A 27,370-nucleotide genomic window follows, 5' to 3' on the forward strand; every position below is an offset into this window, starting at 1 on the left:
TGAAGGGTGGGGGAGAGAGAGAAGTCGAAGACGTTCCTCTTCCTCTTGCTGCTGTTATAAAGAGCTGCGGTTCAGGGGCACGATATTGTCACGAGTGCGAGCTCCGAGCCGGGCAGCGGGTTTCCCCAGGAGCTGCCTAAGTTGGGAGACTGTCATCATGATTCACTCGCTGCTCACTCTGTCGGTGCTCAGCTGCCTTTCCTCAGCCCTGCACTTCCGAGGCAGCCTGCCTTGCTACAAGATCTTGCCCGGTAGAAAGTTTCAAGGAGTCAGGTAAAAGGGATTGGGGGGGGGAAAGAGGAGAAAGCTGCTCGCGTTAACCAGGACAGCGCTGGAAGGAGCCAGTCTTTCTGATCGTGATTCCACCATCCTGGAGAGTTCAGTAACTGTCTCTGATTCCTGCCAGACACTAACATTGGTGCTGCTGCTGTCTAACCCTTGACCAATTCCTAGGGCAGGCTTGTTGTTTCAAATCAGAGCTCCTGTCTTTTTCTTCCCAGCAATGGCTTCCTACACATGTGACTTCCTGTTTTTTTTAATGCTGGATTATTTTAATTATATAAACGTGTTGCTGAGACATCATTTTGCAATGTCCTCCCAAAAGGCAGTTTGAGCAGAGGTTACCCCGGCTTGGAGCCCGCCAGTCTTCACAGGAACAGTCCATATTTCCGGGAGAGCTGCTGCTTATTTTTTTTTGTCAGGTTGGTGCAGGGTCCAAAGCTCCCATCCGCACTGAGCTGGCATTACCCCAACCTCGTTTTGGCTGTTGTGCCAGTGGTCAGTCCGGGAAGGGAGGGGTTTCTGTTAAACTCGACCAAGTCAGAGATCTTCAGGTCTCATAGTGTGGACTGTTTCCTCACTCACTTATACCACTATTCTCCTTTGTCAATGGATCACCCTACCCTAACTATTCTTCCTTGCTGCAAACCCATCTGTTTGGAAGACTTGGGGCCTATGTTTTTAAAGAGAATGTTTATGGTTCCCCATAGTACCGTGTTACAGATCATTTGGGAATTCAGGTTGTTTTGATTTATTATTGCCACATGTACCTAGGTACAGTGAAAAGTTCTGTTTTGCATGCAGTACAGGCAGATCATACCACACAAAGATCATAGGGTGATACGGCAGAGCAAGAAATAGAGAGTTACAAAAAAAATTGTTAAAAGTAAGCAATCAGATTTGAAAGATCCATTCAGCCGTCTAATAACCGTGGGGAAGGAGCTGTTCTTCAATCTGTTGGCATGTGTTCAAGCTTTTGTACCTGCTGCCTGGCAGAAGGGGTTGGAAGAGAGTCTCACCGGGGCGGGAAGGATCTTTGATTTTGGCTGCCTTTCGGAAGCAGTGAGAAGTTTAAATAAAGTCAGTGGATGGAAGGTCAGCTTGCGTGATGGACTGGGCTGTCTACACAATGGCTGGGCAATGCAGTTGCTAGACCAAACCGTGATGCCTCCAGACTGAAAGCTTTTCGTGGTGCATCTAGAAAGGTTGATGAGTGTCCTTATGGACATGCCGGATTTCCTTAGCTTCTTGAGGAAGAAGATGCATGGTTGTGCCGCCTTGACGGTTGCATTAATATGAAAGGTTCAGGACAGCTTGTTGGTGATCATTGCTCCGAGGAACCTGATGCTCTCAACCACATTCACCTCAGCTCCATTGATGTAGATAGAGGTGTGCCCTCCTCCTAACTTCCTGAACTCTTTGTTATGGTAACCGGAACTTGAAAACATGTCTCTTGTCCTGTGCATCGTGATGGCACAGGGTCCAATTTTCTCTCGGTTGCATGGCTGAGTAGGAATCACTCCAGCTCTGCTTGCCTGCCATTGGTATGCAATGAAAGGTTTTCACGTTGATACTCAAACTGTTACAAGATATAAAAGAGACCTAAGGGGCAACTTTTTCATGCAGAGGGTGGTACTTGTATGGAATGAGCTGCCAGAGGATGTGGTAGAGGCTGGTACAATTGCAACATTTTTTAAGAGGCATTTGGATGGGGATATGAATAGGAAGGGGTTGGAGGGATATGGGCCGGATGCTGGCAGGTGGGACTAGATTGGGTTGGGATATCTGGTCGGCATGGACAGGTTGGACTGAAGGATCTGTTTCCATGCTGTACATCTCTATGACTCTGTTTTGGCTGCATTTTGAATGCATCTTCTTGTGTCTATCAAGTGCCAGGGGAGTACTTACACTCGGAATGTCTGGCTCAGAGGCAGGGACACTATCCCCTGCACCACAAGACCCTCCTTCAGATTTACATGTTAAAGATACTCTCGTCACTGTTGCCAATCGTGGGATGTCTTGCTGCCCCCACCCCCATGAGTGGGAGAACCAGATTGATGGAGTTCAGCACTGGGAGTTGGGTGACCAATGTTCAGTGAATTACGAGTGGTGGGATTAAAGATTCTGACTTGAATGAAAGCTGAACAAATCTCCAGAGATGAATGGTTAGTTTGCTTATGGCAACATGTGTGCTTACGTAGCACGTAGAAGACAAGCCAAGGTGTTTCACAGATGAGATAAATGAACTCCTGGCACAAGTGGGAGAGTTAGGTAAGGTGACTAAGGAAAACGGATGGGTTTTGTGAAGAGTTTTTCTTTTAAAGAATGGAGTGAGAAAGTAAGGCAAAGTAGGGAGTTTCGGAGAGCAGGGCTGCCACACCCAGCCTGGCCCTTGCCAATCCTGCTGGTCGGGGATAAGAGCGAAGAAGTTGGCAAGGAGCCACCAAGGGACTTTTGAATTGAGGGAAACATCTGAGCTTACTGGAAGACTATGGGTGACTTCCTCATTCCTTACTGAAAGAGTAGATTTAAGTGAGGTTCAAAACACAAAAGCATAATGTGGAATATTGCAGGGTGTCAGTGTTGAAAATATTTGCTCAGAGTATCCTTAGAAAATTTTGATCAGGGTCTAGGGAGCACATTGTTTAAACTTATTGAAGCTATTTCCCTCTTTGAGTAAACCTTATGGCAAATCTCCTAGTATGTGGTTTGGTGACAGCTTTTGTCTGACTTATTTTCCTGTACTGTGTGTTACTGTACATTAAAGGCGGCAAACAAATGCAAGTTGTTGTTGCAGGATCACGGGCAGACAGGTGACCAATATAAATTTAATGTGAAGAGAAAACAGTCATATTTCCCCAAAAATACACCAGGATTATGAATGTAAACTCGAATGTGAACACAGACCTAGGGACTCAAGGGCAGCATATACAAATAAAGCCAATGGAATTCTGAATAGGGAGATAGAGGTAATTGTAAACGTATACAGGGCAGTGGTTAGACTAGAGTTGGAAAACATTTTTTTGGCGGGGACAGACAATTGGTCTCTTGCATTAGTCATTGTCTCAATTGGAGGCAAACTGTTTATCCTGATGAAATATCCTGTTTAATTATCCTGATTAGGGAGAGTCAACATGGCTTTGTGCTTGGGATATCATGTTTCTCAAACTTGATTGAGTTTTTTGAAGAAGTAACAAAGAGGATTGATGAGGGCAGAGCAGTAGATGTGATCTATATAGACTTCAGCAAGGCGTTCCACAAAGTTCCCCATGGGAGACTGGTTAGCAAGGTTGGGTCTCACGGAATACATGGAGAACTAGCCATTTGGATACAGAACTGGCTCAAAGGTAGAAGATAGGGTGGTGTTGGAGGGTTGTTTTTCAGATTGGAGGCCTGTAACCAGTGGAGTGCCACAAGGATCGGTGGTGGGTCCTCTACTTTTTGTCATTTATATAAGTGAATTGGATGCTAGCATATGTGGTACAGGTTAGTAAGTTTGCAGATAACACCAAAATTGGAGGTGTAGTGGACAGCGAAGAAAGTTACCTCCGATTACAACAGCATCTTGATCAGATGGGTCAATGGGCTGAGAAGTGACAGATGGAGTTTAATTCAGATAAATGCAAGGTGCTGCATTTTGGGAAAGCAAATCTTAGCAGGACTTTATACACTTAATGGTAAGGACCGAGGGAGTTTTGCTGAACACAGAGACCTTGGAGTGCAGGTTTATAGCTCTTTGAAAATGGAGTTGCAGGTAGATAGGATAGTGAAGGCATTTGGTATGCTTTCCTTTTATTGGTCAGAGTATTGAGTACAGGAGTTAAGAGGTCATGTTGTGGCTGTACAGTACGTTGGTTAGGCCACAGTTGAGATATTGTGTGCAATTCTGGTCTCCTTCCTATCGGAAAGATGTTGTGAAACTTGAAAGGGTTGAGAAAAGATTTACAAGGATGTTGCCAGGGTTGGAGGATTTGAGCTATAGGGAGAGGCTGAACAGGCTGGGGCTGTTTTCCCTGGAGCATCAGAGGCTGAGGGGTGACCTTCTAGAGGTTTACAAAATTGAGGGGCATGGATAGGGTAAATAGACAAAGTCTCTTCCCTGGAGTCGGGGAGTCCAGAACTACAGGGCATAGGTTTAGATTGAGAGGGGAAAGATATAAAAGCAACCTAAGGGGCAACTTTTTCACGCAGAGGGTGATATGTGTATGGAATGAGCTGCCAGAGAAAGTGGTGGAAACTGGTTCAATTGCAACATTTAAAAGGCATTTGGATGGGTATATGAATAGGAAGGGTTTAGAGGGGTATGGGCCAGGTGCTGGCAGGTGGGACTAAGATTGGGTTGGGATATCTGGTCAGCATGGACATGATGGACCGTAGGGTCTATTTTCATGCTGTACATCTCTATGACTCTCTCTCTCTCTCGTTTGATCCAAACTTGGCTTCAGCCCCTCATTCCCCCTCACCATAAGGACTGCATATCTTGACCCATCTGCTGCTGAAACCCCCACCCCTGTCTTTTCACAGCCTAGCTCAATGTTTACAGGAATTTCCTAGCCAGACTCCCACATGAGAACACATAATGGGAGCAGGAGGCCATTCAACCCTCGAGCCTACCCTGCCACTTTAATAAGGTCATTGTTCATCTCTGGCCTAACTCCACATTCCTGCCTACCCCTGATAACCATTTATTCCCTCTGTTAGTCCAGAATCTATCTAGCAATGATTTGAACCAAGACATTCTGATCCTGTCATAATTCTTTAACATATCACAAGATACTTGGCGGCACAGTGGTTAGCACTGCTGCCTCACAGCGCCAGAGACCTGGGTTCAAATCCTGACTCGGGCGACTGTGTGGAGTTTGCACATTCTCCCCGTGTCTGTGTGGGTTTCCTCCGGGGTGCTCTGGTTTCCTCCCGCAGTCCAAAGATGTGCAGGTCAGGTGAATTGGTCATGCTAAATTGCCCGTAGTGTTAGGTTAAAGGGATAAATGTAGGGGAATGGGTGGGTTGCGGGTCGGTGTGGACTTGTTGGGCCGAAGGGCCTGTTTCCACACTGTAAGTAATCTAATCATACTCTCCGTGCTTGCTGCTGAGTTGAACGTGCCCAACTCACTGCCCTTGCTAATTGAGAACCCACAGAAACAACCTGCTGAGATTCAAACACAGGATCTCACACTTGCACGACGGGCTGCTTAACCTATTAACCCATAGCATTAAGATCCCATGTGACTCTTTGTCTCTCCAGTTGATTTTATCCAAAGGTTTGCTGCCTGTATCCTAATTCCCATTTATTCATCAGCCCTGCGGCTGCTGTTCTACATTTGGTTCCCAATTTCACAAAGCCACATGTTTAAAATTCTGATTTTTGCATTGAAAGCGCTTTGCTGCACCGCCCCCTCCCATTATCCTTGCAACTTTCAGCCCTAGAAACAACCCTGTTTCTGTTCCTCTAATCTCGCTTCTTGTGGTTTCCCTCTCTCCTCATTACAATATTGCTAGCTACATTGTCAACTATTTCAGCCTCCCGTCCCAAATCACTTTACAGCTAAAGGACTCCCTTTTCAGTCATTGTTGAAGGAAACCTGGTAGCCAAATTTGTGCATGGCAAGATCCCACACACACACATTTAAAAAATTATCAAATGACTTATTGTTATATCCTGTTTGAGAAGATAGTTTGACCTGGGCATCAGGAAGCTGCTCTCCTTTAGCTCTACCATCGATCAGACATAACCTCCATTTTAAAGTCTTCACTGAATAGTTGAGTACCACACTGCAATGTCAATGAGAATGAGTCAAAGGTTACCCATTATTGACCTATACACAGCCTGAAAACTGAGGTAACACAGTGCATAATTATGACACTATATCAAATGGTTACTTTTTTATTTAATACAAAACATTTACAGCGTTTACAGAAAAAAGGCCATTTGGCCTAACTGATCTAAGCCACTGTTGATGCTCCAGGCAAACATTTTCCCACATTATTTCCTCTCACTCCATCAAATTCTCTGTTGCTTTCTCCAAGCTTCATCTTAAATACTGTACAGTGATGCTATTCACCTCCACTGCTCCATATGGTAGACAGGTCCACTTTCCATCCATTCTCTTGTCAAGTTTCTTCTGATTTCCTTCTTACGTTTATTCGTCACTACTTTATATTTATAGCCCAGTTTTGGGCTCCCAATATTTTTTCTGTCTTTACCCGATCAAATTGCAAAACTTACAACATTAATGGAATCAAAGTTTTTATAGAAAGGCATCAACAGGAATTTCTAGATAGACTTAAATAGTGACCTAGGAGCAGGGAAATCGATGTTTCGGGCAAAAACCCTTCATCAGGAATAGAGGCAGTGTGGAGAGATAAATGATTTATCTCTCATTTCTCTCTCCACTCTGCAGGCATCCTGCCTCTACTCCTGACGAAGGGCTTTTGCCCGAAACATCGATTTTCCTCCTCCTCAGATGTCACCTGACCTGCTGTGTTTTTCCTGCACCACTCTAATCTAGACTCTGGTTTCCAGCATTGCAGTTCTTGTTTTTACCTTAAATGGTGACCTAACAGAGAGTCAAATAGTGGGATTTATAAAGTGCCAACAAACTTTTTTAAAAAATATTTTATCTATTTATATATTCAGGAAGTCTCATTAGATTTGAGAAAATGCTGAAGTAAACAGCCAGTTTAGAAAATGGAGGCAGATCCCATCCAGACAACCACAGGTTATTCAATTGTTCTTCAATAGCTGATAAAACCATGTGGAGATGCCAGTGTTGGTTTGTTACTGGACAAAGCTGGAAGTCACATGGTAACAAGTTTACTTAAAATCACAAGCTCCTTTAGGTCTGGGATTTGGATAAGATTGGGACAGATTTAGAAGATCCAGTCTGAGAGTTGGACAGATTTGAACAGATTTGGGGTACAAAAGGTTCCAGTAGATTTAAACCCTTGCTGAGTAGTGTCCTAGATCTTTAAACACAAAATGTAGGTGACAACATTTGTTTAGTTTTGGTTACTTGTGGAAAATTAAAAGTTAGGGAAATGGCTCTTAAGATTGATTAGATTAGATTACTTACAGTGTGGAAACAGGCCCTTCGGCCCAACAAGTCCACACCAACCCGCCGAAGCGCAACCCACCCATACCCCTACATTTACCCCTTACCTAACACTACAGGCAATTTAGTATGGCCAATTCACCTGACCCGCACATCTTTGGACTGTGGGAGGAAACCGGAGGAAACCCACGCAGACACGGGGAGAACGTGCAAACTCCACACAGTCGCCTGAGGCGGGAAATGAACCCGGGTCTCTGGCGCTGTGAGGCAGCAGTGCTAACCACTGTGCCACCGTGCTGCCCACTAAAGAGGTTCTGGGGTTTGAAGATGCTTCCCAAATTTTTCAAGAAATTCAGAAAGACAGGAAGGATATACTTTTAGAATGAGCAAACAGGTTAGCATTGGGTTTAACCAGAGACCAAAGGAGAGCTGAAATTGTACTGGAATTGGTTGAGCACTAGGGTGTATTGGAGACACAGACAAGTGCGATAGAGTTAGAAAAACTTGAATTGCAGTTGAAGCAAACTGTAATAAGAGGGAACAAAGAGCCATGTTAGAGGAAAATAAGAGAGAAAGGAAAAAGAAAGGGAGAGAAGGTTGTTAGCTTCAGAAGTTCAATTAGTCAGGAAAGTCTAGTTAACAGGATAGAGATGGAGAGCAACTGCCAGAGCATCGAGCTAGAAACAGCAGGCGAGCTAACGTCCAAGAAATTAGGAAACACTGTGCATCAAAGGTATCTTTTCATATGAAATATACTCGCAGTAAAAAGAAAGAAGACGACCCAGGAAAATCTTCAGCTAGAAGAAGAAAGATACAGAAGACGACAGCGGCTGTGTGGTTTGAAATTTTGTTGTAATTTTAAGGAGTGTCTTATTGGAACAGCGTGTTGTTACAGATTTGGAGGCAGATAATAAGCAGTTAAAAGAAAGGGAGCATAGAGTTGTGAATAGTTGTTTAATGTTCACTTTTAGAGTTAAAAAAATTGATGTTATTTTCTTTAAATAGTGAAACATGAGAATTCTCTGTCACTCATAGTTTAACAGATTACGAGGTGAGATGAGCTTTTCTGGGTGTTTGGTTTCAACTTAATAAAATCACAGTATCAATTATCAGGAGCAAAATAAAGGACATTCTGTATTCTATATAAATAACAACGATCTGTGCTGTTTGGGAAGTTTTGAGAAAGTGACATTCCGTGTGGATAAATTGATAGTTAACCCTTCATATTTCACAATCATTCTGTTCAACTCGAAGAGAGAACAGACACACATCAAAACTAGGTTGTGATAAGTAATTGTGACTGGATTGATAATTCCTAATTAATAATCCAGTGAATAGGAGTCGATATCCCAGAGTAGAGAATTTGAATTCAGTCTTTCAAGAAAACAATATGGAAACAACGTCAGTAAAATTAATCACAAAGCTTTTCGTCTGTTGCAAAAATTCATTTTGCTCGCAAACGTCTAAAACAAAACCTGTTGTCTTTATCCAGTCTGGTCTCTCTATTGCTCTCTGAAAGCATCAAATTGCTTCAAAGAAATTTCACACCGTAATCATGTTGAAGGAAACAGTCTAACATGTCGCTCCATTTCTGTTGCTAAACTGCACGGGAAACGTTCAAACCCCTGTTGGGAATGCAGAGAACAACCATGAATCGTCAAAGAGTTGTGTTCATGAGTAAGGCCTGGAAAAATCAATGCAATTGCATCTTGAAAGAAGAGGTATATCAAATTCACTCTAGCTGATCCATGTCATGTTGTTAAACATTCAGTTGGTTCACAAATTTTTCTTTAGCTAGGGAAACCTGTCTCTCCTGGAGAGAACGTGATTCCTGTGTCTCACTTGTGAGTGGTTTGTGATGATGGGCATAATATGGAGATGCCAGTGTTGGACTGGAGTGTACAAAGTTAAAAATCACACAACACCAGGTTATAGTCCAACAGGTTTAATTGAAAACACTAGCGCTGCTCCTTCATTACCCATCCTTATAGCATAGGCTGTGTGTAAGCAGCTACTAGTAGGGATTGCGGGAAGAATGGGAGTTTTGGCTCATTATCATTGTCGTAGTTCAGAGCTGTCTAGGACCATTATCCGTGCAGATGAGACCAGGGTGTGAATGGCACCATACAACACCAGGTCATGCTCATTGAATCTTTTGGAGAATCCTAAGCATGTGAAAGTGCAGGAAGTTGAACTGTTGGATTGATAATGTTAATCTTTGTCCAGATTCTGCTATCTCTGATTCCAAATGTTATTTTCAAAGGAAGTGTAAGAAATGTGTTTTATCTCAACACTTGATATTGTGGTCACGATGAAACAACAGATCTAGAAACAAGACCTTGATCCATTACTGTGTATTTTCTAGTTTAATATTGCAGATAAAGTCAGACTTCGGAACATCTTGTTGCTTCATTTGTACGTTTCCCCAGGTCTTACCCTCGTCCCCATGGATACCTCCCCATTGCCGATCTGCCAAAGGAATGGGACTGGCGCAACGTGAATGGCACTAACTTTGTCAGCACCACCAGGAACCAGCACATCCCCCAGTACTGTGGATCATGCTGGGCTCACGGAAGCACCAGTGCTCTGGCAGGTATGTCCTTTAAGTAGATTGTGTGGCTCTTGTAGAACTGTAACCCAGCAAGAATTCGTGCGAATAGGGCAAAAGTGGAAACACTTTAGTTTTTGGAGGTATACTGCAGGAAAGCTGCTAACCCCATTTTCTTTATAGTGAGAGGGAGATAAGGGATCTAACCTGGCTACATGATAGCATGCAGTGAGAAATATTCATTAATTTCTACTGTTTTTTTGTGTCAATCCATAATAACAAGTTGCAGCCATTATAAACAAAGGCTGGACCTTGGCAGTGTTATGATTTCAATGGATCATACTGGTCAAGTCAGATCCAGATCAAAATCTGGCTCAATCGATAATGTTTTTGCTTTGTTTTCTCTGTGGCTATCTTTCACTGAAAAGTAAGCACACAAAGCTGCAAATTTGGCCTTAACACTTAAACAAAGGTTTACTACATCAAAGAAATAAAGGACTAGAGGCAAAAGTGCAGCAAGATGATCTACAGCAAACCCCAGTCTCCATGGTGGAATTGTGTGGTGTTGTGCTCTTTACTAATATTTCTTTCACAAAGTGAAGTGGCAGCAATTTGATAAATACTCGAAGGCAATATCAGTTATATGACACAATGTTTATTAGAATTGCCAAGGTATGAGGTATACGTCTTGCTTAAATGCGAGCAGCGAAACTAAAAAGGTGATTAGACTCTGATCTGGAAAGTACTGTTGTCTAGCTCAGAGTTGTTCTGCGAACCTCGTTGTCGGCTCTCAGCCCTCACTCAGTCATCAAACTTTAGGAGTGCTGTTCCTCGGATCTTGGTGTGACTGTGCTAGTTCCTTCCTCTTGTATACCATCAGACCCCTTCTTTTGTACTCCTGTTCATCTCTAGTCATGATTGCACTAATTAACTCTGTAGGAAGTTTGGTAAAGCTATTTTTTTTTTAATCCAGTCACCCATCTGTCTGGAGTACTGTGTTATCATGTGTGGTTGTAGCTGTAATCTTGTTTTGTAGTTCCTTGTGTTAATCTTTAAACTCTTGATATTCCTATTGCACGCTGGTTAATTTGTTAAAGCTAGAGCTATATTTTTGTATTAGTGGCCACTTGCATTTGCACCAGATTGTGAATGTACAAATTATTAGATGGTCTTGTGCCACACTGGACCAGGAGTTCTGGGTTCAAGTCCCACCTGCCCTAGACCTGAGTCATAAAATGTCTGAATAGGTTGATCTAATTATAAGTAACTACAAATGCTTTTTTTTTTCCAGATCGGATCAATATTAAACGCAAAGGTGCCTGGCCATCTGCTTACCTGTCTGTACAGGAAGTCATTGACTGTGCCAATGCAGGCTCCTGTGAAGGGGGGGATCACATGGGAGTCTGGGAATATGCACATACAAACGGCATTCCAGATGAGACGTGTAACAATTACCAGGCCAAGGACCAAGGTAAAATCCTCTTCTGCTACATCCTTCTCACTACCAGTTAGATACAGTGCTAGTTCTACTTCCAGCATGTACAGGGTTATGTACAGAGAAATGAAGGGGGTGATTGATAGAACTCACTAATATTATAAAATGGCTTAAGGGGGTAGAGCTATAAATCCAGTACAATTGGGGGAAAAGAAAACTTCAACCAAAAACCAGGCTTTTGGAACAACTAGTGCACGCTGGTGGTTCTATGCCTTAAAAACTTTAGCTCTCCCTATTAGAATCTTTCTTTTTCCCCCCCCCCCTTCGTTTATCTATTTTCCCTTCAAATGCACTTACACTCTTTGCCTGAAGTACCCCCTTATATTTAAGCTATTATCTGTATGAAGGTTTTCTTGAATTCTGGACTGAATTTGTGTTTTAACCAGGCTGCAAGAGGTTAACCTGGATTGATTAAACCTGCACAGAGATGCTTTATTGTTGTTGACTGGCCGTTTCTTAGACTGGGGACAAATAATGAAGATGTAACATCAAAGAAGCCCATTTTGTAGAACAGCAGCAATAGGCAGCATCTAATCATTCAATCCCAGCTTGGTTTTTGCCCTCTCTTTAGATTGTAAGCCTTTTAACCGATGTGGCACCTGCACAACCTTTAATGTCTGCCACGTGGTCAAGAATTATACCCTCTGGAAGGTTGGTGACTATGGCAGCGTCAACGGGCGAGAGAGTATGATGGCAGAGATTTATGCCAACGGTCCAATCAGGTACAGTGTTTGATCAGGTTCTTCACTTTCTATATGTTTGTTGCATTCCTACATTTCTGCTCAATCAGTGGTCTATTTGTGGCGCTCCGTGCAAGGAGATTTCAACCAAGTGGAAGGAGCTGGATAGAATTGACTGGGGGAGGAGCCCAGCAGGAAAGACAGTGGAACAGTAATGGCAGGAGTTTCTGGGAGTAATTCAGGAGACACAACAAAGTTTCATCCCAAGTAAAAAGAAGCATAGTACAGGGAGGATGAGGCAACCATGGCTGACTAGGGAAGTCAGGGACAGCATAGAAGCAAAAGAGAAAGCATATAATGTGGTAAAGGGCAGGGGAAAACCAGAGGATTGGGGAGCTTACAAAGACCAACACAAGGCAATCAAAAAAACAGGAGGGAAAAGATTAAATAGGAGGGCAAGGTAGCTAGAAGTATAAAGGAAGACTGTAAGAGCTTCTTTAGATATCTAAAAGGACAAAAGAGAGGCAAGGTGGATATTGGACTGCTGGAAAATCCCACTGGAAAGATAGTAGCAGGGAAGAAGGAAATGTCTGAGGAACTGAATAATTACTTCACATCAGTCTTCTTGGGGGAAGACACGAGTAATATCCCAAAAATTCAAGAGGAGTGAAGGGGCAGAGTGGAGTATGGTGGCCATCACCAAGAAGAAGGTGCAAGAAAAACTGGCCGAAAGGTGGATAAATTCCCTGGACCAGATGGACTACATCCTGGAGTTCTAAGGGAGATAGCTGAAGAGATAGTGGAAGCATTGATGGTAATCTTTCAGGAATCGCTAGAGTCAGGGAGGGTCCCAGAGGACTGGCAATTTGCTAATGTAACACTCCTGTTTAAAAAGGGAGTAAGGCAAAAAATGGAAAATTACAGACTGATTACCCTAACCTTGGTCATGGGTAAGACCCTGGAATCCATCATGATGGATGAGATTTCTGGATACTTGGAAGTGTATGGTAAAATAAGGCAACGTCAGTATGATTTCATCAAGGCAAGAGCATGCCTAACAAATCTGCTAGAACTCTTTTTCTTTTGAGGAAGTAATATCTTGTTAGATGAAGGAGAGCCAATGGATGTTATCTATCTGGACTTCAAGAAGGCCTTTGACAAGGTGTCCCTTAGGAGGCTGCTGAGTAAGATAGGAGCTCATTGTGTTCGAGGCAAGGTGCTAGCATAGATAGAAGCTTGGCTGTCTGGCAAAAAACAGTGGGGATAAAAGGGCCCTTCTCAGGATGGCAGCCAGTGACAAGTGATATTCTGCAAGGCTCAGTGTTGGGACAACTTTTCAGTTTATACATTAATGATCTAGATGAAAGAACTGAGGACATTCTGGCTAAGTTTGCAGATGATGCAAAGATAGGTGGAGGGACTGGTAGTATTGAGGAGGCAGGGAGACTGCAGAAGAATTTGGTTAGGTTAGGAGAGTGGGCGAAGAAGTGGAAAAGTGTGGGCTCATGGACTTTGGTAGGAAGAAGAGAAGCATGGACTATTTTCTAAATGGGGGAAACATTCATAAATCTGAAGTGCAAAGAGACTTAGGAGTTCTAGTCCAGGATTCTCTCAAGGTAAACTTGCAGGTTGAGTGTGTAGTTAGAAAGGCAAATGCAACAATGGAATTTATTTTGAGAGGACTTGAAATTAAAAGCAGAGTTGTATTTCAGAGGCTCTGCTCAGGCCACATTTGGAGTATTGTGTGCAGGTTTGTACCCCATATCTCAAGAAGGATGTATTTGCCCTGGAGCATGTTCAGAGGAGGTTCACAAGAATGGTTCCAGGAATGAACAGCTTAACATATATGAGGAACATTTGAGTACTCTGGGCCTATACTCGATGGAGTTTAGAAGGCTCAGAGGGTATCTAATTGAAACTTACAGAATACTGAATGGCCTGGACAAAGTGGATGTTGAGAAGATCTTTCCATTGGCAGGAGAGACTAGAATCCGAGGCCATAGCCTTAGAGTAAAGGGAAGGCCCTTTAGAACAGAGACAAGGAGAAACTTCTTCAGCCAGAGAGTGGTGAATCTATGGAATTCACTGCCACAGAAGGCTGTGGAGGCCAGGCCATTGAGTATAGTTAAGACTGAGATGGTTAGGTTCTTGTCAAGGGGATCAAGGGTTACAGGGACAAAGTGGGAAATGGGGTTGAGCAGCTTATCAGTCGTGATTGAATGGCGGAGCAGACTCGATTGGCCTAATTTCTACTCCTTTTTAGCCTATGCATTATGGTTTTCAGTGCTTATGCCTATTGAGCATGGTGATGGAGGGTGACATAATTTCATACAACATTCATGTTTGGTGAGTTGCTCAGTCAAACCAGACTAAATCATAGCCTCACTTTTTGTCCTTGGTCAATTTCCACCCAACTGCAGTTTTTAACCAATCAGGAGATAGAAAGCTGCTTTGATTCATTTTTGACTTTGTCTCTCGGAGTTAAGAACAGTGAGACCAATGAGAATGCTATTCCATTAACTCAGATCAACTCCTGTTCTAAATCTGTATGTTTGTAACTTTAACACCGCACCAGTGATGGATCCTGCTTCACCTGACCATCTACCGTTGTCCAATCCAACCCAGATTTCTTTAAATATTTTTTACTGCACGCTTAGCTTTTAAACTTGCTACACTTTTAAAAGAAAATAGCTATTTTGTGTGTCCAGGTGACGTGTTGATCTTCTAGTTATCGGCTGCCTGGCAGCAGCCACTTTGGACAGAATTTCCTTGTGATTTATTTAATTTGATTTTATGGGATGTTCCTTCCAAGGTGACCACTTGTTGAATTGAATTAGGTTATTGTCATATGCTCACGAGTCGTGAACAGTTACAAGTCACCACTTATGATGCTATTTTAGTTACAAAGTAGAAAAATAAGGAAAACTAAGTTTTTAAAAAAGTTAAACATTACAGTCCTTCTCAAAAGTAGAGAAACAATGAAACGCAGTTACTAGTTCAATACCACAGTCCACAGGCACCTGGCCACACTGGGCTCACACTCCTCTAGGACTTGCCCTCACAGTTTTGGGCTCTCGTTGCCTTGCAGCTTGTTCCTGCCATCACCCTGGGAGAAAGTGAGGACCGCAGATGCTGGAGAGTCAGTGTTGAAAAGAATAGTGCTGGAAAAGCATAGCAGGTCAGGCAGCATCTGAGGAGCAGGACAGTCGATGTTTCGGGCGTAAGCCTTTCAGCAGGAGTGTGTCCTCTGATGCTGCCTGAGCTGCTGGGTTTTTTCCAGCACTATGCTTTTCAACCCTGCTACCTCCCTGGGCTGCCTGATCCAGACGATGCCACCTTCTTTCACTGTCATTGCTGAAAAGAAGAAAAAGGTTAAAGTGAAGGAGAAAGAGGATATGGCTGGCCTGGTGTTGGGGAGCTGACGGGCTCAGGAGCCAGACCATTACCTACCCTGCTGCCAATCCCAAATTCCTGTGGGTCAGGAGTCTCCTGACCAGACTCAATAAGGAGGGAATGTTTCTTTAACACGTTTTAGTGAATGAACTGGATTTTTTTTTCTTCCCCTTTTTATATCTAGAATTGTTTTTTTTAGACAATGGAAATTTTCACCTACTAACTGTCACAAATTATTGAAACTGGCTTTCAGTCCCAGGTTTTTTTTAAATAATTCAATTTAATTCACCATCCTTGGCTATGCAGACAGACCCAGCAGAGGTGGTGACACAGTGGTATACAGTTAGGGAAGAGTTGCCCCTGGGAGTCTTCAATATTGACTCTGGATCCCATTAAGTCTTCTGGTCTCAGGTTAAACATGGGCAAGGAAGCTTCCTGCTGATTTTAAATTGTCCCCAGCTGTCTTGGTGCCATTTGAAATCCTGCCCCCAATAGCCAGAGCCACTGGATTATTGGTTCAGCGATGTTACTATTTAAGCCAGCACCTCCCCAATCACAAATGGGAGGTTCTGCATCAGGGGAGCAGATGGCCTTGTGGTATTATCGATTAAACTGTTAATCCATTCACATTCTGCATGCTCCGGTTCAAATCCAGCAGTGGCAGCTTCAATTTAAAATAAAACAAATTAAGAATCTACTAATGACCATGAAACCCTTTTGACTCCCTAATGGCCTTCCTTCAAGGAAGGAAATCTGCCATCCCCACCTGGTCTGGCCAACATGTAACTCTAGACCAACCAGAATATGGTCAACTCTCAACTGCTTCTGAAATTGCCTAGTAAGCCACTCCGCTGTATCAATTACTGCGAAGTTTCAATAATGAACTGAAGCCAGATGGAACCCATGGCATCAACCAAGGCACCAGAAAAGACAAAGGCAGAAACAGCCCTGTCAACCGTGCTTACTAATATCTGGAGGTTAGTACCAAAATTGGGAGAGCTTTCCCACACAATGGTCAAGCAATAGTCATACTCGCAGGAATCATATCTAACAAACAATATCCCAAACACCACCATCACCATCCTTCGATATGTAGACAGACCCAGCAGAGGGGATGGCACATTGATTTACAGTCAGGAAAGAGTTGCCCTGGGAGTCTTTAACACTGACCCTGGACCCCGTGAAGTCTTCAGGTTAAACATGGGCAAGGAAGCTTCCTGCTGATTTACCACACACTGTTCAACCCTTAGCTGATGAATCAATACTCTTCATGTTGACCAACACGTGGAGGATGGCAAGGGTGCAAAATGTACTGTGGGTGGGGGATTTCAACGTCCACTACTACTGATCGAGCTGGTAGGATCCTAAAGGACATAGCTGCTAAACCGGGTCTGCAGTAGATGGTGAGGGAACCAATATACTTGACCTCATCCTTACCAATCTGTCAGCTGTAGATGTATCGGTATTAGTGACCACTGTACATTTCTTGTAAAGACGAAGTCCCACGCTGAGAATAACCTCCATTGTGTTGTGTGGTATTTACTATCATGCTAAATGGGACAGACTTTGAACAAATCTAGGAACTCTAGACTGGGCACCAATGAGGCACTGTGGGCCATCAACATCAGCAAAATTGTACTACAGCATAATCTGTAACCTCATGGTCCGGCATGTCCCCCACTCCAGCATTGCCATCAAGCCAGGGGATCAACCCCAGTCCAATGGAGAGTATAGGAGGGCATACCAAGTATATCTAAAAATGGTGAAGCCACTAAACAGGATGACATAAGCAGCAAGTGATAGACCGAGCTAAGCGATTCCCACATCCAAAAGATCAGGTCTAAGCTCTGCAGTCTTGCCACATCCAGTTGTGAATTGTGGTGGACAATTAAACAACTCCATGTGGGAGGAGGCTCCACAAATATCCCCATTCTCACTGATGTAAGATCCCAATACATTAGTGCAAACAACATGGCTGATACCACTTGCAGCAATCTTCAGCCAGAAGTGCAGAGTGGATGATCCATCTTGGCCTCCTCCAGTGATCCCTAACATCATAGATTCCAGTCGCCAGCTAATTCCGTTCACTCCATGTGATATCAAGAACTGACGGGAGGCACAGTATAATGCAAAGGCTGTGGCTGTGACAACATTCTAGCAATAGTACTGAAGACTTGTGCTCTAGGACTTGTTGCTCCCTAGCCAAGCTCTCCTGGTACAGTTACAACACTGATATCTACCCAAAGATGTCCAGTGACCCTTCAGCAGACTGCTTGCTGCATGGAGGTTGATCATTTCACTTTAAGAATGAGGTTGCAGATTCAAGATGGCGGCGACCCAGCAAGTCTGAATCTGTAGTGCTCTGCCTAAGACTCGGGCAAAGTGGGGCACATGCCTTCACCTCACCCTTTAAATCATTTAAGATAGCTTTTGCCCAGCATAGTTAGTCATTTTACATCAAACTTGGACAGTTTGGTATTGTTTTTAAAATGACCTAAGGGCTAAAATTCCCGCAGTTCGCAACAGGTAGGGATCCCACCCCCACCCCCCTCCTGCAGCAGCAGGGACGCCCACAGCCGCTTCAGGGGACTTACCTGCGGAGGCGAGCCTGATCTCCAGGATCACATAACTTCAGGAGAAGATCAACGCCCTCATCGAAGAATCCAGGTCCAGGTTGGAGCATGACTGAGAAATCAAAAAACTTGAGCAGCACGTTGGAGGGGCGGAGCAACGGGCCGCATCCTCGGAGATTGCTGCCGAATCATCTGTGGGTCGGGTCTGTGCTCTCGAGCAGCGAATCCGGATCCTGGAGGAGCACATCGACAACCTCCACAATCAGGGATGTCAAAAAATATTCGGTTGCTGGGCCTTCCCGAACAGGAAGAGGAAGGCCAGCTTGTCGACTTTCTGGAGCGATGGCTCCCATAAATATTAAAGTTGGAGTCGGGACCAGGCCAGGTGCGGGTGGAGTGGGCCCACCGGGTTGGTATAAACTGGCCAGGGTCGGACCAGCGCCCCCGCCCAGTTCTATTCCGACTCTAATGTTATAGAGAAAAGCAAATGCTCTGGAAGCCTCTAGAGTCCTGGGGAAGGATTCCCAGGCATTTGCTTGATGATGCACAAGGGTTCCTGGATAATGTTATTTCACGATTTCTCTCCAGCCGTGGTCCACAAGAGGAGGGCATTCGATGCGGCTAAGAGACCTAAATATTCCATACTCTGCGTTACCCAGCAACGCTGCACTTCAGCCACGAAGGATCCGTATATAACTTTGGATTACCGGAAAAAGCTGAAGAATTCTTGGACTCTCTTAAACAGACTGTGGGACTTAAAATCGTTATCTATACGGTTTATTTTGTGCCCCACCCCTTGTGTACCCTTTTTCCTTCTTCATCTTTTTTTCATCATCTTTCCCTGGGGGTGGGGGCTTATTCTTTACTCTCTCTGGTTTCTTTTTTACAGGTCGTGCGGGCTATTTGATTTGTGTGAGAGGGGGTGTTTGTTTTGTTCTACCTCTCTTTAGAATGGGGTTTTCTTCTTTTGTCATTTTACTTAGTCACCTAATACTTGCTGGGATTGTAACTTTGTAGTCTTACATATTTATATTTTGCATTATGCTTGTTAAACGCACCTAGGTGTGGGGCGGGGCGGGGGTGTCACTCACTTTTAACTCTGGTTTTATAGAATACTTGAATTTGTCTCCTCCATTTTAATGCCTGGGCTGAGGCCAGGGCACTAGTTAGGAGAGGAGGGATTATTGACCGGTAGTTATGCCCCCTGGGAGCAAGGGGGAAAAGTCTCCTTTCAAATGTATTTTGCATTTTTTTTTTACTTAGGAATAGTTTTTAATTGTGTTGGTGTAAATGTTTTAAAGAATTTTTGTATTTGTGAATTTTCAATGATCTTTATTCCAGGTATTTTGGGTGGGGTTCTTCCTCCTGGGGGGTCTCGGGCTTGCGTGGATGATATGGCTAACCATTCACTTAGGTGGTACACCTGGAATGTCAAGGGGAGTAATTCACCAATCAAAAGGAAAAAGATATTATCAAGTCTCAAAAAAGAAAGGGTTGACATAGCTCTCTTACAGGAGACACATCTACTTGACAAAGAGCACTTAAAATTCACCCTGTTGTAGCTTTATCAGGCTTTTCTCTCACCTTTTTGGTTCAAAAAGTAGGGGAGTAGTCAGTTCGGAAGAACCTTCCTTTCCAAATCTTAAGCTGGATAAAAGATGAGTCTGGAAGGTATATACTGATCAAAACCCTAATTCATGGAGAGGAATATGGAATTTTGAATCTTTATTGCACCCCCCCGGAGCACCCCTTTACATTTGTAACAGAAGTGTTCTCTAAGTTGATGGCTTTTGGGGTCCACCATACAATTATTGAAGATTTCAACTGTATTGTGGACCCAGAGACAGATAGGATACCTAAGAGCAGTATGGGTTTACCTCTCCGATCTAGAAAACTAGCAGATCTGAATAAGGAGCTAAGGCTAGTAGATGTGTGGAAGTGCCTTCACCCCCAGGGCAGAGACTTTACTTTCTACTGTGACCCACACAAGTGCCAAACCAGAAATGATATGTTCTTTGCTCCCTCAACCCTTATGAATTCCATATTGTCTTGCAAAATAGGTAATATAGCATTTCTTCTCATGCCGCAGTATATATGGAAGTCAAGATTAGGGACGATGGGATAGGCCCCTGAAATTGGCATGTGGATTCTTTCTTATTGAAGGATAAAGCAAATTTATAAAGTATTTTTCTCAGGAATTCAATCCATGTTTGGAAATTAATTCAGGTACGGCCAGTAACCCGTCGACGATTTGGGAGACCATTAAGGCTTATGCGCGAGGTTTGGTCATCTCCAATTCTGCGACCCAGAAAAGACAAAAGGGAGAGCAACAGCACCTGTTTGAGGCTTGCTTGAAGGCAGCTCAGACAGTGTATGTTGGTAGGCCCTCTATTACTAAGCTACAAAGGATCACAGCTCTTAGGGCAGCCTTGAATACCGCACTTACCCTAACAGCAAAGAGGGAAATATTATTCGCAAAGCAAAGACTATATGAATATGGCGACAAGCCTGGTAGATATCTAGCTTACCTTGCCAGGAAAAAAAAGGCTCCACATGCTATCACGTCCATTAGAGAAAGTGCTGGTACTCTGACTTATGATCGTAAAAAGATCAGTACAGCCTTTAGAAAGTTCTATGTTGAACTGTATAAATCGCAGGACTGTGAAGATAAAACTGAGAAGATGGAATCCTTTAAAAACTTGACCTTTTTGGGCTTAGCCTCGAAGCAGATGTTGATTTTTGAATGCCCCCCTGACAACCCAGGAAGTACTTGACGCAATTAGACTGCATCAGAGTGGCAAAGCGCTTGGACCAGACAGATTCCAGGTTGAGTTTTATAAAGAATTTATAGGGGAACTGGCTGGGTCACTTATGTATAATTACTCACAGAGTCAGGGTTGCCTCCTGCCTTCGTTGAGAGAAGCAAATATCTCTCATTCTTAAAAAAGGAAATGCCCCAGAAGATTGCCCATCATCTCGCCCAATATCCTTGCTAAATGTGGATTTTAAAATTCTTTCTGAAATGTTAGTATTAAGATTGGAGAGGGTCTTCCCATACACCATAAAAGAGGATCAGACTGGCCTCATTAAGGGCTGCAGATCAACTAATAATGTTAGAAGGGTCTTAAACATGATACAAGCCTGTCAGCAGGGTAGAATACTGGGGTTAGCTGTCTCCTCGGATGCAGAGAAGGCATTTGGTCGGTTAGAATAGTCATATCTTTTTTATACACTGGAACGGTTTGGTGTCGGAGAGGTATTTTCTAAATGGGTCTCAATATTATACAATGACCCCAAAGCAGCTGTGATCACCAATGGTTTAGGTTTGGATAGCTTCAGTGTTGGTAGGGGCTGAAGTCAGGGATGTCCTCTTTCACCATTATTATTCACGCTAGTAATCGAAACACCAGCGGAAGCTATACGAACTGACCCTAACATAGCGGCTCCGAGGCTTGGTTCGGGTAAACATAAAATTACTCTCTATGCAGATGATGTCCTCCTTTTCTGAAGTGATCCTTTGATATCCGTACCCCGCCTAATTTGAGTGGTCAATCTATTTAGTTTGTTCTCAGGCTATAAAATCAATTTTACAAAATCAGAGGCCATGCCGTTGGGGGGTCTCACGAGCATATCCAACTTCCCGGACGGATCTTACCTTCCCTTTCAGTGGTCACTGGAAGGTTTTCTATACTTAAGTATTTTTATCACCCCAGTATTTGGTCCGCTGTATAAAGCCAATTTTGTGCACCTATTAGAGAAAATAAAGCAGGATCTTCAACGCTGGGGAGATCTCCCAATATCCTGGTTAGGCAGAGTAGCCCTAGTTAAAATGATTATTCTACCTCGTCCTCTATATCCTATGAGAATGCTCCCTCTGATGTTGTTGAGACTGGCGTTGCGTTAGCTCCACGGCTGACTTGGCTCCTTTATCAGGAATCATAGACGGCCCCTTATCAAATTAGAAAAGCTGCAGCTTCCACAGGCAAGGGGAGGACTGGACTTTCCAGACTTTACGAGGTATCAGTTGAGCTCTTTATTATGCTGTATAGCTGACTGGGTCTCTTGCGAGCTGAAAATGTGTTGCTGGAAAAGCGCAACAGGTCAGGCAGCATCCAAGGAACAGGAAATTCGACGTTTCGGGCATAAGCCCTTCATTGCGACCCACAATCAATTTGGTTAGACATTGAGACCTCCCCAAGCAAAGTGTCCCCTCATCAACCTTTTATTTATGGATAAGATGAGAGCCATTATGGACTATTGCAAAAACCCTATTGTATTAAATACAATTAAAGCCTGGAGGATAATGCGACAAGATGAGGGTAACCTGCACAAAACTCCCCCATATACTCCTAAAGTGGGAGCATCAGGATTTCAGCCAGGGCTGACCGATGCTATATTTAAAACTTGGAAGTCGAGAGGTATCTCTTGCATGGGGGATCTGTTCAATGGGAAGGTTATGATGTCTTTTGAGCAGTTGCACCAGAAGTTTGGACTGCCTAACAGGGATCTTTTACGGTATTTTTAATTACAAGATTATATACAGAAGAAGACCACATTATTAGACAGTCCTTACAAATCGAATAGGGCAAGGAGAGTGCTATGGCTGATGGGGCCGCACTCCGTCAGTACTCTTTATCTTTCATTATGTAATGAGGTATCGAAAGACATGGAATGATTATTTAAAACATGAAACCAAGAATTGGGGTTAGAAATGTCTTGAGAAATGTGGAAGGACATCTAGGAAAATGCCAGAAAGATCTCTATTTGTAATAGAGCTCAAGCTATTCATTAGAGTCATACAGATGTACAGCATAGAAACAGACACTTCGGTCCAACCCGTCCATGCCGACCAGATATCCCAACCCAATCTAGTCCCACCTGCCAGCACCCGGCCCATAACCCTCCAAACCCTTCCTATTCATATACCCATCCAAATGCCTCTTAAATGTTGCAATTGTACCAGCCTCCACCACATCCTCTGGCAGCTCATTCCATACACATATTACCCTCTGCGAGAAAAAGTTGCCCCTTAGGTCTCTTTTATATCTTTCCCCTCTCACCCTAAACCCTAGAGAGCCCTCTAGTTCTGGACTCCCCGACCCCAGGGAAAAGACTGTCTATTTATCCTATCCATGCCCCTCATAATTTTGTAAACCTCTACAAGGTCACCCCTCAGCCTCCGACACTCCAGGGAAAACAGCCCCAGCCTGTTCAGCCTCTCCCTGTAGCTCAGAACCTCCAACCCTGGCAACATCCTTGTAAATCTTTTCTGAACCCTTTCAAGTTTCACAACATCTTTCTGATAGGAAGGATACCAGAATTGCACGCAATATTCCAACAGTGGCCTAACCAATGTCCTGTACAGCCGCAACATGACCTCCTGTACTCAATACTCTGACCAATAAAGGAAAGCATACCAAACGCCTTCTTCACTATCCTATCTACCTGCGACTCCACTTTCAAGGAGCTATGAACCTGCACTCCAAGGTCTCGTTGTTCAGCAACACTCCATAGAACCTTACCATCAAGTGCATAAGTCCTGCCAAGATTTGCTTTCCCAAATGCTCCATAGGGCTCATAAAGCACCTGAGCGACTCGCAAAATTTAAGGTAGGAGTAGCCCTAAATGCAAAATCGAAGTTGGCACTCTCACACATTGCCTATGGACATGCCATAATATCCACAGGCTTTGGGACAGAGTAGCAAATGCCTTGACAGAGATCTTGAGTACGGAGATCCAGTCTCTCTACTCTTGGGCTTTTCAGATTTTCCCTCCCTGGATGTGCACGGGAGGAAACTATTTTCCATTCTCTCCTTTTGTGCAAGGAAAAATATTTTAATGAATTGGACAGCTGAAGGCCCTCTAGGACTTTCGAACTGGCATAGGTTAATCATGGAATATATCCCCCTGGACTTCCTCACAAATATGGTGCACCAAAAAACTGAATTATTTTATAGAATATGGCAGCCCTTTTTGAACTATATCAACACAGATATTTCGGCCATATTGTCCAGGACTTTTGTCTGGCTGTGGTAATGGTTCTGGCTGGTCTGGGGACCTCCAGGAGTGGGAATCCCGTATAAATACAGATTTCATTATGACTTGATGTAAATCTATTTTGAGCATGTACTTAGTTATTTAATAATTCTGTTGTTTATCGCTAGTAATGTATGATACCCTATTTTATGTTTTGGTTGTTTGTAGGATAGATCAGTAGTTAGTTGGATTTTTCTTTTGTTTTGGTTATTATTTATTTATTTTCTTTTTCTTATTTAATTTTATATTGGTGTTTATACTTGTTTGTATTACTTTTGTAATTTTGGTAAAAAAGTCTTTTAAAATTTCCTTTTTTTTTAATAAAAACACCTATTTAAAACAAAAATTGGGTGGCACGGTGGCTCAGTGGTTAGCACTGCTACCTCACAGCACCAAGGACCCAGGTTCAATTCCAGCCTTGGGTGACTGTCTGTGTGGAGTTTGCACATTCTCCCTGTGTCTGCTTGGGTTAATGGGCAGCACGGTGGCACAGTGGTGAGCACTGCTGCCTCAAAGCGCCAGAGACCCGGGTTCAATTCCCACCTCAGGCGACTGACTGTGTGGAGTTTGCACATTCTCCCCGTGTCTGCGTGGGTTTCCTCCGGGTGCTCCGGTTTCCTCCCACACTCCAAAGATGTGCGGGCCAGGTGAATTGGCCATGCTAAATTGCCCGTAGTGTTAGGTTAGGGGTAATGGGTGGGTTGCGCTTCGGCAGGTCGGTGTGGACTTGTTGGGCCAAAGGGCCTATTTCCACACTGTAAGTAATCTAATCTTAAAAAAAGAGGTTGCATACCTTTATTTTAAGTTATTTTCTTTCTGACCCAAGCAGCAAGTTTCCCAGGGCACAGAAATCTGGGAAGGTTAAAGGATGCCATCAGCTGTTTCAAATAGCTCTCAGGCTTCAATGATGGAACCCGTCTCATTGCTTTGAATGATGCCCAAGTCTAGCATCCAAAAAGTAGATGAAAGACCACTGCCTTATAAACTTTGACGTTTTTTCCAAGAGAAATGTCATTTTCTTTCCAAAGTCTGTGACTGAGCCTGCCAAATGCTGAGCTTGCTTTTCCCAAGGGATGATTGATTTTTTTTTGCAACTAGTGTACCACTCAGCAATGCTATCATGTCATCTAAACAATTTTAGGTATCATCCTTCTCTTCTATTAAATCAATAGAACAGTATCCCTGTGAATTGTAACAAAGGGAAAACGCAGCAGTATAGTTGAGCAGAGTAAAGTTCCATACACATTAAGTAACCAGCTCAAATTGTTTTGGAAATTTAGTTGAAAGATCCACAATAGGCAGGACACTGTGGAAAATCTTGCTCTCTCTGTGAATAGTGGCACAGAATCTTTCAGATTCACATAAAGACAGATGGGATCTCGGTTTAACATCTCATCGAAAAGGTATTGTCTCAAATAATATGCCACTGAAGTGTCTACATTGATGCATTCAGCAATGTGGCTTAACCTTCGACCAGTTCACAAAGGGGTAATAGCACAAGACCAACACTCAAGGAAGATCTTGAAACCTACTGCTTAGAATCTGTAGTACAGTTCTTTAGTTTGTACTTGTTTGGAGAACTGTTTTGTGTTTGATTAAATGCTTTTGATCCCTTGCAGTTGTGGCATTATGGCTACAGATAAACTGGATGCCTACACGGGAGGATTGTATATGGAGTACCAATCAGAACCAGAGATAAATCATATCGTGTCAGTGGCAGGCTGGGGTGTAGAGAATGGAATTGAATACTGGATTGTGCGCAACTCTTGGGGTGATCCATGGGTAAGTGGTGCCCAGATTCTTCATTATATTGGAGGCGGTGGTGCAGTGGAAATGTCATGAACTCTTAATCCAGAATGTCAGGCCGATGTTTCCGGAAGGTGGCTTTGAATCCCGCTGTGTCAGCTGCTGGAAAATTGAATCAATAAAATCTGGTCTAATAGTGATCATGTAATCACTGACGGTTGTTATAAGAATCCATCTGGTTTAGGAATGTTTTTGAGAAGGAAATCTGCCAGCATTATTTGGACTGTAACTGCAAACTCTCAGCTATGTGGCTGACTCTGAACTACCCTCTGGGCCTAGCCAATGATGCCCACATCCTTTAACATTTCTTCCAAAAAAAAAGTTTGTTGGAACTCTGCCTTACTTGAAAGACTAAACCAATAAAACCACACACTTAACCAACTGGCTTTCAATGCAGATCCAGGATGACTTGTATGCTTGAGTAAAATTGAGTCTGCTTGTTGGACAGGCTTGATAATTCTATAAAACGAAGAACTTCTAGAGATTTGAAACAAAACCAGAACTTGATGGAGAAGCTCAGCAGATTTGCTAGCAGCTATGGAGAGTAAGCAAGGTTAATGTTTAGGGTCTGGTGCCCCTTCGTCAGAACAGATCATCCAGTATCTGATCCAAATCTTCAACTGGACTTGATCAGCTTCTGGTCCATCCTTGGTATCCTCACTAAAAAGAAAAATCTATCAGTATTGCTCTTCAAAGTTTAAACAGTCCCTCAGCATTATTGGACCTTCCATGGAGGGACTTCCTGAGTTCTACTGCCGTCTATTAAGCAAAAGTGTGTTCTGATTTACTCTTGACTGACCTAGCTCTAATTTTATTACATTTAAATCCCAGATTCCGTCAAAATAGAAGGAATATTTTTGTATCCCTTGATCATTTCAAACACCTCAATCAGATTTCCCAAGGAAATACAAGCCAAGTTTAAGCGACCTTGTCCCACATACTGGTCTGGATTTCTCAATAGCTTGATGTAAACCACTGACCAGGGACAGATTTCAACATGATTCAGCCTACAGGTGTGTGAGGAAAAAGCTACTTCAGGATAGCTTGGGGGTGTCCCAAGTTAATGTTTTATCTGCTTTGTAATGGAGAGGTTTTTGCCGTGTGAGATTATATTAACTCTGTGTTACTGTTTCCAGGGGGAAAGAGGTTGGCTCCGAATTGTCACCAGTGCCTACATGGGAGGAAAAGGAAACTCTTACAATCTGGCAATCGAAGAGGACTGTGCCTACGGGGATCCTATCCTGTAAAAGTGAACAGGTTTCACCCCACACCTACTCTTCATAGGAATGAAACTTTTTGAAAATATATTTCAGATTACCACTTTAAGAAGAAATGCGAATCACAGAGATATACAAATTATTTTATATTCTGTGCCTCAAAGTTGACTGAATTGAGTGATTTTATTTTTAAACAAAGATGTAACTCTATAGCAGGAAACAGAAGAGGAAAGGTTTTGGTTCCAAGAGGCTAAGACCACAGCTTGAATAAAACAAAACCCTTGAGGACCA

The 27,370-nt window shown here is 43.2% G+C and overlaps 1 protein-coding gene across 1 annotated transcript; it reads left to right on the top strand.

Moving 5' to 3' along the window:
* On the top strand, positions 1–27,370 carry ctsz (cathepsin Z). The gene is made up of 6 exons (XM_060836260.1): positions 1–273; positions 9,761–9,924; positions 11,171–11,350; positions 11,946–12,096; positions 25,676–25,838; positions 26,999–27,370. The coding sequence occupies exons 1-6, from the start codon at positions 158–160 to the stop codon at positions 27,107–27,109; spliced, it is 885 nt and encodes a 294-aa protein (XP_060692243.1). The 5' UTR covers positions 1–157; the 3' UTR covers positions 27,110–27,370.

Source organism: Hemiscyllium ocellatum, chromosome 15 (genome assembly GCF_020745735.1).
Source record: "Hemiscyllium ocellatum isolate sHemOce1 chromosome 15, sHemOce1.pat.X.cur, whole genome shotgun sequence".
NCBI lineage: Eukaryota > Metazoa > Chordata > Chondrichthyes > Orectolobiformes > Hemiscylliidae > Hemiscyllium > Hemiscyllium ocellatum.